Source organism: Phacochoerus africanus, chromosome 10, assembly GCF_016906955.1.
Source record: "Phacochoerus africanus isolate WHEZ1 chromosome 10, ROS_Pafr_v1, whole genome shotgun sequence".
Classification (NCBI taxonomy): domain Eukaryota; kingdom Metazoa; phylum Chordata; class Mammalia; order Artiodactyla; family Suidae; genus Phacochoerus; species Phacochoerus africanus.
Genome location: NC_062553.1, coordinates 42,842,644 through 42,855,040, shown reverse-complemented (window position 1 = coordinate 42,855,040; position 12,397 = coordinate 42,842,644). Strand labels below are relative to the sequence as shown.

The 12,397-nt window shown below is 34.6% G+C and overlaps 1 protein-coding gene across 1 annotated transcript in view; it reads left to right on the top strand.

Moving 5' to 3' along the window:
- TLL1 (tolloid like 1) overlaps nucleotides 1–12,397 on the top strand; it is a 172,485-nt gene that overhangs the window by 63,272 nt on the left and 96,816 nt on the right. The window contains exons 6-7 of the mRNA XM_047798099.1: nucleotides 321–438; nucleotides 9,625–9,803. Coding sequence (XP_047654055.1) covers nucleotides 321–438; nucleotides 9,625–9,803 — 297 coding nt within the window. The remainder of the gene's footprint in view (nucleotides 1–320; nucleotides 439–9,624; nucleotides 9,804–12,397) is intronic.

Genomic DNA, 12,397 nt, shown 5'->3' with positions numbered 1-12,397 from the left:
AACTATTCTGATTTTTAAATTGGGTTTCAAATATGCCCATTCAGTGTGGAAGCTGATTTCTTTTCAGCTGACAGGAAGAATGTATGTCTCATTCATGGAGCCTTGTACACACATACTTGCAGAGACAGTAAGCTGAAACCTACTGATAATGAAGGCAGTGTCCACTCTCAGCAATGGCTTACCATGGTCCTCGGGCTGGTATTCTTTAGTTGATGATCATGGTGGCATCTGAACTGCACGGCTGGTCTGGGAAGGGGGAGCCACATGCACACTCCTCTCTGGGGCGGCACTGTTTTATTCGTGTCACTCCATTTTTCCAGGCAGCCAGCGAGCCATGTTCAAGCAGGCCATGAGGCACTGGGAAAAACACACGTGTGTGACTTTCATTGAAAGAATGGATGAAGAGAGTTACATTGTATTCACATACAGGCCTTGTGGGTAAGTAGAATCAGGGAAAGACTTAAAGAAATGCAGAAGGGTAAAAAAATCCACAGGTAAATGAAATAGTTTGCATCTACCAACCCCAAACTCCACATTTAGAATGGATAAGCAAGGAGATCCTACTGTATAGCACAGGAAACTCTATCCAGTCGCTTGGGATAGAACATGATGGAAGATGTATGACAGAAAGCACATATACATATGAATGACTTGGTTACCATTCTGTACAGCAGAAATTGACACAATACTGTAAGTCAACTATACTCTAATAAAAATAAGTAAATTTGTTAAATCCACAGGTAAGATTCATTTTTAAATATTTGCTTAGTATTTTGCCCATGAAAAGGTATGAGTTGTACATAGGAGACATTATATTCTAAATGAATATATTCTTTAATCACAGACTTCTCTGCATCTATTCCAAGTGTATTCCTTCACCACCTCAACAGTATTTCCTTCTGTTCTAACTATGCAGTGGTGTTGCCAACATCCTGCTCACCTGAGTTAGAAACCTCAGGGTTATTCTTTAATGATTCTGTTGTGCTTCCTCTAAAATCTACATAACGAATTGATATTCACTATGTCTTTCAGTTCCCATTTTTATTCTGTGTCAGTCTCCTGGTCTACTCATGTCTTGTCATCTCACACCTGGTCTATGCCAACTGCTCTCCAGTCTTGTCGAACCTATTCACGGCCACTAGAATGATCTCCCCAAAGTGCTAGTCAGAGCAAATACATCTGTGATTCCTCAGGGTTTCTTCCTACAGCGGGGTCTTCTAGATTTGCTTCTTACAGGAATTATAGTAATACTCTCTCCAAAACAACTATTCTGTAAGTTGTGAAAATGCTGTGTTAAATTTCAATAGGTATTTCTACAAGCAGCATGTCAAATCTTACTAACATTCAGCCAACTAAAAAGAATATAGAATACAGTGTTCCCCATTTTAAAAAGGGAGCACACATCTCACCCTTTTAATAGTGAAGAACGTATATCAGTATCCCAGAAAACATTTTGGGAAATGCTAGCCTGAGAGTAAAATTGAAATTCTTTGATATAACATTTAAGGAATGCCTTCATGAACTTACCACAACTGCCATCTGCTGCTTCTTCTGCCTCCACATCTCTCCACAAAACCCATCATCTAGCTAAGTTACAGTTACAGCAGTTCTTTAAGCAATAGTGTATACTTCAAAAGATTTTCATTGTGAAAATTTTCAAACTTTTTTCCTCTGTATTTCCAGTTAACTGGAACTCGTATTTAAATATTTGAATATTTAAATTCAACTTCCATTTTTTAAACTGAAGGATAGTTGATTTACAACATTATGCCAATCCACACTGTACAGCATAGTGACCCAGTCATATATACATATACATTCTCTTTCTCATATCATCCCCCATGATGTTCTATCTCCGGATTAGATATAGTTCCCCATGTGTACAATAGGACTTCATTGAGTCTCCATTCTCAATATAATAATTTACATCTACCAACCCCAAATTCCCAGTCTACCCCACTTCCTCCCCCTCAGCTTCCATTTTTGTTTGTTCATCTGCTAAGGGTGTGCTATCTACTTTACACTGCATCACATCAAAAGGCACATGTGCCTGGACCTGCCACTTTAGTGATACTGTGATGGATCAGTTGGTTCAAGTGCTGACAGCCAAGGTCCCACCATAGTAAGTTCTCCTCATTGCAAAATAATGATTTTCTAAAATGGCCTTTTTTTTTTTATTACTTCTACACTTATTAACTAAAATTCTTCTATAAAAAGAAATTTTCTCTAATCAGCTATGACTGTTTGAATACCCTCTATTATAGTTCATGTAGGGAAGTAAAAATAAAAGCTTAATTCCTTTGGACATGTTTTCAGGGTGAGGAAAATATATATTTCACTAGGTATTGGGGTCATTACATCATCTGGCTTTGTTCTACAATATTTTCCTAGAACATTTCTTATTTTAAGTAATGAGTTTTGGAATACCCATTGTGGCTCAGCCATAATGAACCCAACTATTATACATGAAGACACGGGCTTGATCCCTGGCATTGCTCAGTGGGTTAAGAATCTGGTATTGCCATGAGCTTTGGAGTAGGTCACAGACATGGCTTGGATCCTGTGTTGCTGTGGCTATGGGGTAGGCGGGCAGCTACAGCTCCAATTTGACCCCTAGCCTGGGAACTTCCATATGCTGCGGGTGAGGCCCTAAAAAGACAAAAAAAAAAAAAAGTAATGAGTTTTAATTTTGACCCTATCAAGTGACATTAAGAAGAATTATATACATTATCATCTTTCTATGTATTTTTAGATAGTGCCATAATTTTTCAGCTATGACTTATTTAAGCAATATTTCCTTCTAAATTACTCTATGTTTTAGCCTGCTAAGTTTTGGTTACATTTAAAGTTTCTCCTAGTTTCTTATATGCATTTAATATTTAAAAAGCACAAATCTAGACTGTCCTTCCTTCTAGTTATCTAATAGGAGTGGATATATCTCAACCCACATATTTCTAAATATATAATTATTTAGATCAGTACATCTTTTCCCTTTCCCACCCTTCAATTCTGTAAAACAAATGCATCCAAACCACTAACTACTTATTATTTTAATGCTCAATTTCTGTTTGTATCAAATTCCTGTTAATATTCATTTTCTTTTATTAATTTGACTCTTTTCAAAGTTTTCCATTTCACTTGTTTTATCCTGCTAAACTATTTTCCCCATTCATTATCATTTCTTCATATTTGTTTTTGTGGCATTTTAGTTGCTCAATTGCCTTAACGTTCTTTTTTCAACAGTGGAAATATTTTTCATTCTCATACATTTTGAGCTACCGCAGAAGGACTTTGCACTACAAACAGCTGTAATAGCTCCATTTCTACTGTTGGTTTAAATGTCTGCCTTCATTAGTGATGAGGGCAGGGAGCTTACCTCTGTGTTTCCCATGAGCCCCAGAGCAGCGCTTTGTAAGCAGGTGATGGGGACAATACTGACAATTTACATGTCAGCTAAAGTTAATTGTGTGTATTGCTAAAATGAGAGAAGGTAAAAATTTAAAGGAATTTTGAAGAACACGTATTTCATGATTTTAGAGATGTGAAACCTAAAGCTGTGACTTGCCCAAAGATATTTGAATCTGTAATTACATCACTGAAATTAGAATCTTGAGTATTCATATATATGTGTATTTATGACTGTTATGGTAGCAATATTGCAGTGATTTGCTTGGGGGCTCATTTTCTAGTTCAAATTTTGCCCTGTATTATTTTTTCCATGATAAAAAAGATGATACTTTTCATAGAAATTAGTCATTGGTTTGCTGATCATTCTAATCATTTTGTGACTTCTAAATATCATTTGATGTTACTATTACTGGTCACAGTTTCATGAAACAGTTACTTCATCACTTTTGCTATGATAATCCTACATTTACATCTCATAAAAATTAATTTATTAAAGAGTTCGACAGTTGGTATTGCACAAAATACTGAGGGCCATCTAGAATAAGATATATTTCAATATATATCCTATTGGACTTAGTGTTGGGTCTTTTTTCTTATGAAAGCAGTGGCATATAATGTATCATATTTAACAACACCTAGTGTCAATCTCCATTGAATATGGAGAATCTGGAAGGTGGTGCCATTGATATGAATGGCAACATTTATCAGTTCTGTTTCTAGCTTTAATCTGGAAGGCAAACGTGTTTTAGCACTTCTTAGCAGTGTCATCACTTTGACTGAGTCAGACAACTTGTAGCTCTTGCAAATTTTTTTAATATAAAAGCTAAAATAATCTCTACACTTATGGGAAGAATTAATAAATAGGAAATTATCTGTATCATTTGGACATTATATTTCCCACCTTATTCCACTACAATCAATTTTCATTCAATAAATATTTATTTAATATTTCTGTATCAGGTCTTTGATAAGTGAGAAAATAATAAAATTTCAAAAAGCAAAAAGTAAAGGTCAGAATTTTTTGTCATTTAACTCCAGTGTATTTCCTGTTTTTAAGCTGCATTATAGCTATACAGTATGTTTATATATATCTGTTTGTATGTATATTCACACACATGTGTCCAGGTATATGATAGCTTTTTAAAATTTATTTTATTGAAGTATAGTTGATTTACAATGTTGTGCAAAGTAATTCAGCTATACACAGATACACATATATATTCATATATACATATAATATATACATTCTTTTTCATATTCTTTTCCATTATGGTTTATTACAGAATATTATATATGGTTTTCAGTGATATACAGTAGGACCTTGTTGTATATCCATTTTATATATAATAGTTAATATTTACTAATCCTAAACTCCCCCTCCCTCCCCCTTGGCAACCAAAAATCTGTTCTCTATGTCTGAGTCTGTTTCTGTTTCATAGATAATATCTTGTGTCATATTTTAGATTCCACATATAAGTAATATCATATAGTGTTTGTCGTTTTCTGACTTCACTTAGTACAATAATCTCTAGGTCCATTCATATTGCTGCAAATGGCATTAATTCATTCTTTTTTCATGGCTGAGTAGTTATTTCATTGTATATATGTACCACATCTTCTTTATCCATTGATCTCTTGATGCACTTTTAGGTCACTTCCATGTCATGGCTATTGTGAATAGTGTTGCTATGAACATGTGGGTGCATGTATCTTTTTTTTTTTTTTTGTCTTTTTGACATTTCTTGGGCGGATCCCATGGCATATGGAAGTTCCCAGGCTAGGGGTCTAATCAGAGCTGTAGCCAACGGCCTATGCCAAAGCCACAGCAACATGGGATCTGAGCCGCATCTGCAGTCTACACCACTGCTCACAGCAAAGCTGGATCCTTAACTCACTGAGCAAGGTCAGGGATTGAACCTGCAACCTCATGGTTCCCAGTCGGATTCGTTAACCACTACGCCACAACGGGAACTCCTGTATCTCTTCAAATTAGAGTTTTTCTGAATATAGGAGTGGGATTGATGGATCACATGGCAACTCTATTTTTAGTTTCTTGAGAACCCTCCATACTGTTTTCAATAATGCCTTCACCAATTTACATTCCCCCCAGCAGTATAGGAGGGTTCCCTTTTTTTTACACCCTCTGGTGTAAGGTGATATTCTAGGTATGTGGTATCTTTGATCCATCTACAGTGGGGCATATTCTTTAACCTTTATATTGGCAAAAGGTTTGAAGTGAGATATAAATATTTTCAAGGAATATTTATCTTCAGTGGCATTATTTATTTTAGATTATTAATTATAATCAGCACAATGTGAGACCATTTTATAATAGAAGTTGCTTGATTTTATTTATGATAGAAGTTGCTTCACATGTCAGAAACTTATGTGATTCAGTTTATTACCTTTGTCTATTATGTGCTAATTTTTAATGATTGCCAAACAAAGCTAACTTATTTTCTTATTTTCTATATTTTGTGTGCTTTAATTATGTTTAACTTTTTTTTTTTTTTTTTTTTGCTTTTTAGGGCCACTCCCACAGCATATGGAAGTTCCCAGGCTAGGGGTCAAATCAGAGCTGCAGCTGCTGGCCTGTGCCACAGCAACAGCAACGTAGGATCTGAGCCATGTCTGCAACTTAGATCACAGCTCATGGTAATGCCAGATCCTTAACCCACTAAGCAAGGCCGTGGATCAAACTCAGGTCCTCATGGATACTAGTCAGATTTGCTTCCACTGTGCCACAATAGAAACTCTTGTGTTTAACTTTTAAACACAATTTGATTATTAGGTCAGTTTGATTATTCAGATTATACAATAGCATTTACTCTTCTTCTCCTTTTGAATTCTCATTTTGTGCCACTTACTGTACTAACTTTGGGGAACTATAAAATTGAATGGAAGGTGTTTTCTGTCCTCAAGGAGATTATTATTAGACAGAGGAAGTGTACTAGCCAGGATTCTTGTTCTTAAACAACAGAGACTGGCTAACTTAAGCAGAAAAAAAAAAACAGTTTTTTGGAAGGAATTTATAGAATTACACTAATGGAAAAAGTGGAGAGTCAGGCTGAAAGAGGAATCTTAACAAGAACATGCTAAACCCCTCACCATGAGTTTTCCACCACTTCTTCAGATGCTTGCTGCTAATTACTGGAGTCTTAGCTCTGTCCTGCCTTAGGAGATCTGATTTTTCAATAAATATTTATTTATTTAATTTTTTTGACTTATTATTTTCAAAATATTTTCACTTTTGTTGAGATAAAATTGCCATATAACATTGTACTGTTTTATGTGTATAACATGATTTTATATTTGTATATATTAAAATGATCGCTATAATAAGTTCACTATACATAGTTACATATTTTTCTTGTGTTATCTTTTGTATTGTTAACTTTAGTCACCATGCTGCAATTACCTCCTCAGAAATTATTCATTGTACACTGGAAGTCTGTACTTTTTGGTCACCTTTACCCATTCCACCCACCCCCATCCCCTGATTCTGACAATCTGTTTTCTCTATGTACTGAGCTCTTTTAGGTGCCAGACTATATTCTAGGAGCTGGAGTTATAGCATGTTTTCTGCCCACAAAAAGCTTACCTTCTAGGTGGGGAGGCAAAAACCCAACAAAAATAAATGAAATGTAAAATGGGAGTTCCCTGGTGACTTAGTAGGTCAAGGATCTGCCATTGTCACTGCAGTGGCTCAGGTGGCACAGGTTCATTTCCTGGCCTGGGAACTTCCACATGCCATGGGTGAAATCAAACCAAACCAAACCAAACCAAAGTGTATTAGTAGACAGTAAATTCTAGGACAGAGGAAAGTAGTTTAAGTTGGATGGAAGGGCATTTACACAAAGCTTGAAAAAGATGAGGAAACAAGCCTTGTGGATACCTGGGAAACAGAGTTCCTGACAGAGGCAATAGATAGTAAAAGGATTTTGAGGCAAGAATATGTCTGCATGCTCAGGGCACAGCAAAGAAACTTCATAGTTTGAGTGAAGTGACAAGGACGATAAGAGGTGAGATCTACATGGTAAGATATTTGAGTGTGAAGATTGTGTAAGAAATGAAGATAAGGCATAGCTGTGCTAAAATCATGTTTTTATAAATGCTGATATTAGTCATTCCATACATAATTGTATGTACATATATTTATCTATTTAGTTATTTGAGCATCTAGAATTCTTTTGTCCCTAGACCTGTAGTATGTCAGAGATTCAACCACCTTATTGTTCTGTTTTCACAGGACCATTGTAAAAATCAGTGTGAAATTTATTTTTGCTTTCCATTATGAAAACCCATCTTATTTATTGGAAATTGTTATGGGTAAAATTATGCTAATAAAAGGTATTTTAGATTAAATAAATTCACCACATTGCTTAACAATCTCCTGGATTTTGATTTGCAAAATACTTTTTTTTTCTCTGAATATAACCAGCAAGAATAATTTAGTGTGAGCAATTTATTTGCTATGTAATCCTCAGATATTTCAGTTTAATTTCTGTTGTTTTATGGTAGCATACATTTAAGTTTAAATATCTTCAAAATCTGTGAAATATTATTTTTCTACAGCTAATACTTTACTATTTCAGTATGTAATAAATAACCATGTCTATAAAAGTGTGCTTACAAAAAGCCTGGCAGTAAAAATACAATTCCTTGATTTTTTTTTTCCTACCAGTTACCTCACTTTTCTTTCTAGTATTGATTTATTAGGCTTAATTAACCCTTATACTAGATTCATAAATAGTAAGTCAAATTACCCCTAACTGGTATGGTATAGGTTAAAATGCTATTAAAGCCTTCAGGAATAATTGGAATGACAAGTATTTATATTCATGAACAATCAAAATGATTATCAAATGTTCTTACTCTGAAAAGTGAAATTAGTGAAATTCATTTTAATTGTTTGGAAAATTAAATTTGAACAATTTTCTCTTTTAACTTAATAAATTAGAAAAGGTGTTTGGTTTCTGGTACATCATGATTCCTATCTCTTCAAAACCAATTCTTTACCAATTCTTCATTCTTTTGCTGTCTAGAGAGGTGGCCTTATATAAGCTATTTTAAAGTAAACTCCAATTTATTGAAATTTATGTGTAACTGCATTTATAATTGTAATTGTAGTTACTACATTGTTATACCTTTTAAAGTTTATTTTACAGTGAGTGTCCTTTTGTGCTTCCCCCCTTATATGTGTGTGCACACTCACTCACGCATGCTGACACATGGGTATGCATGCACACACACACACACACACAATGAATAAACGGAATTTCTGTACTTTGAGTAGAAACACATCCCTAATTATGTATAAATTTTGAAAAATCGACAAAAATTTGCAAGAAGATGCTCTGGATGTTTCACATTCTGACAGTCCAAGAGATTCTTTCTTGAAGATGAGAATGGAATATGACAGTAAATATTTGCCTGACAATTTGAAACAATCTCACCAGTCTCATAATTCTTCACTGGTCAATCAACCATTAACCTTTGATTATTTGCCTTTTGAAACTAATTTTCCTCAATTGACTTATTTTAACAAAGTTTTTCTCATGTTGAGGAAAAGTAATTCCCTCTTTTAGTTAACCAACATCTTTCACAAGTGTAATTATTTTTTCAAAGAGGAGAAATAAATTTTGTTTTTATATTTAAAACTGAAATAATGAATTATTGCTAGATAACCATATTGACAAAGTAATTACCTGAATGATTTCCATGGGTAGTGAGGATAAAAAGTTGTATTAGAAATAAAAGTGACTTGATGTCTTGAGGTTAGCTATATATTTAATAACCAAAAACCATCATCATAAGTATTTTATTTTTGGATTTATCTTCTAAATACTCCTAAAAATGATTTAAGGAACATCTTCTAGTATATGAATTAATACAAAGGTATTTCAATTGATTTTTTAGAGACTCATTGTGCAGAAAATTACCAGAATTACTAGAAATTAGCTATGTTTCTTAATGAAAAACCGTCTTTTTCTGAATGTGTTGGACTTTAAAGTTCATCAGAATTTTTTTTATTTTTTTATTACTCAAATGAATTTATCACATCTGTAGTTGTATAATTATCATAACAATCCAATTTCACAGGATTTCCATCCCACAGTAAAGTTCATCAGAACTTTTTACAAAAGTTTTCACCCTATTGTACTTCACTCAGCATCTTTCTGTCCACCACCATCTGCATTTTCTACTTTATTCCAGATGCTGCTCCTATGTAGGTCGGCGTGGAAATGGACCTCAGGCAATCTCAATTGGCAAGAACTGTGATAAATTTGGAATTGTTGTTCATGAATTGGGCCATGTAATAGGCTTTTGGCATGAACACACACGACCAGATCGAGATAATCATGTAACTATCATAAGAGAAAACATCCAGCCAGGTGAGAGCCTTCAGAATGTGTTGGGTTTAAGGTTGACTAAATATCTGTTAATAGTAATGTACTATTTATCATTTAACTTCTTGAAAGATGCGAATTGATTTTGTTGATATTGTATATCAACATTTAGCTTGATTAAAAAATATTCAGTATAGTGTTAATTTAAAATTTTTATCTACAAACTGAATGATCTTACACATTTTTTAGCTTGCTTTTTTTCCCCTTAAGATGGCTGTCTAAAACTTCTGTGCTTTCCAAGGATAGGTATAGCTATGAACTATAAAATAATATTAAATTTTAAAAAGTATTTTCTATACTTAGTTCTATAATTTATGTTGTAAGGATTTAGAAAAGGTCCAGGATTTGCCACAAAGTGTGCTCCTGCCATGGGAATCTATCTTATACCAGGGACAATTTCTGGAGAAAATTCCATGGAAGTGATTGGTTCCCAAAGTAGCCCAAATATTTTCTTGAGAGTTCACCTTAAATTTGACTAACCTAAAGGCAAATACTTGAGAATATGTTTAATAGTTTCAATAGTTCAGTAGTTAATGTATAATTAAAATTTAATTTTCTCTGACAGTCCATGTGTGACAATCCCCTCATTTAAAGCTCTTCATTTGTTTTACCTTTCAAAAATTCATTGAGATCAGTACATTCCAGTTGCCCAAAAAAAAGTCCTGTTGTATGGAATCGTCTTATAAGCTTGTATGTATTTTAAGAATAAGCAAAGTAGAAATGTATGTACATATATAATCCTTAACACAGTGCTAAGTAAATTATGGTTTTTCATAATTCAAGCTAGTAGAAAATATTGATTGGAGTTCCCATTGTGGCTCAGCAGAAACAAATCTGACTAGTATCCATGAGGATGCAGGTTCAATCCCTGGCCTCACTTAAATGGGTTAAGGATCCAGTGTTGCCGTGAGCTGTGGGTGGTGTAGGTCAAAGACGCAGCCCAGATCTGGCATTGCTGTGACTGTGGTGTAGGCTGGCAGCTAAGCTCCAATTTGACCCCTAGCCTGGGAACTTCCATATGCCATGGTACGGCCCTAAAAAATGTTTTAGAAAAGAAAAGAAAACATTGATTGACTGAGATTTCTTGAGTATTCGGAACTCCATGCACATTTTGTCACACTTTGCTAGGACTTGATGGTATTGTAAACACTGTCAAGTTGACTCTCCGCACTTTTCTCACTCACTTGCAATCATTTGTATGTATGAATAGTTGGCCCTCCGTATTCACAGGGTCTTGCCTCCGTGGGTTCAACCAACCTTTGAACTGAAATTTTTCATTCACTGTACTAGCCATTTTATATAAGGGACTTGAGCATCCATGGGTTTTGATATCCAAGGGGGTCTTGGAACCAACCCTCTGAAGATTCCCAAAACTGACTGTACCATAGTAAGGTAATTCTAGTATGAGAGTTCGTGTTAGAGAATAATCTCCAACAAATTTGTGACTCGCTTTGGCTCAGAAACTTAAGACCAAGTTTTATTCAAGTGCAGACTTTAGCTTTGTGTTTATAAGCAAAATTAGTGACTTTGATAGCAGCCATTTTGGTATAAGGATTGAATTTCTTTGATCCATTTTAGAATATTCCTTCAAAAAGGAGGCTTGCTATTTTCTTAAATTGTGTAGGGTGAGTTCTGGCTGGTGCTCTGTATCTTCTGATCCTCTTCCATTCATTCATGAAATAAATCTAATTTTCTTTATTTGGACCATGTGTGGCTGTGTTCTTTTTAATTGTGACAAAACACTGTGTCATATACTCAGTTATATGCAGCAAAATGTATTACCGAAGTTGCTTAATATTACACTTTCAGAAATTTTTATGAACCTTCTTGCTTTAATTAAATAATGTGATCCCATATTGTGACTGAAAATTGAAATCATTGGTGGGTTATAGATTAAAATTTATAAAATCAACTCTTTAGCCTTATTAAAATCTCCCCTTAGAATCAGATTTGTTCCATTCTACCATAAACCATTTTTAATAAAGAAGAGAGTTTTAATAGTTGTTTCTATCAGAGGTTGAAGATAACGCAGGGTTTTTCCTCAGAATGGTCGTAATAGAGAAAATAAAGCAGAGATTTGTGAAACATATGTTTTAACTACATGGTCTGGTTAGTTTATTGAAAACTATATATTGTATGAATTCATTGTAACATGGACTAAAACGCTTTCCTCTGGTACATGAGTTCTGTAACTTCAGGCTGATTGTTTCATCTTTAATGCTCAAGTGAGTATATCAGATTTCCTTATCACATGTAGGAAAGGTTTTATACTCTGGGGCATCATTCATTTTCTTTATTGATTTTTGAAAAACTTTTTCTTTCTTTCTTTTTTCTTTTTAGGGCTTCACTTGTGGCATATGGAAGTTCCCAGGCTAGGGATTGAATTGGAGCTGCAGCTGCTGGTCTATGCAGTAGCCACAGCAATGCCAGATGCAAGCATCATCTGTGACCTATGCTACTCAGCTTATGGCAGTGCCGGACCCTTAACCCACTGAGTGGGGCCAGGGATTGAACTTGCATCCTCATGGGTGCTAGTCGGGTTCATTACCGCTGAGTAACTATTGGAACTCTTGGAAATC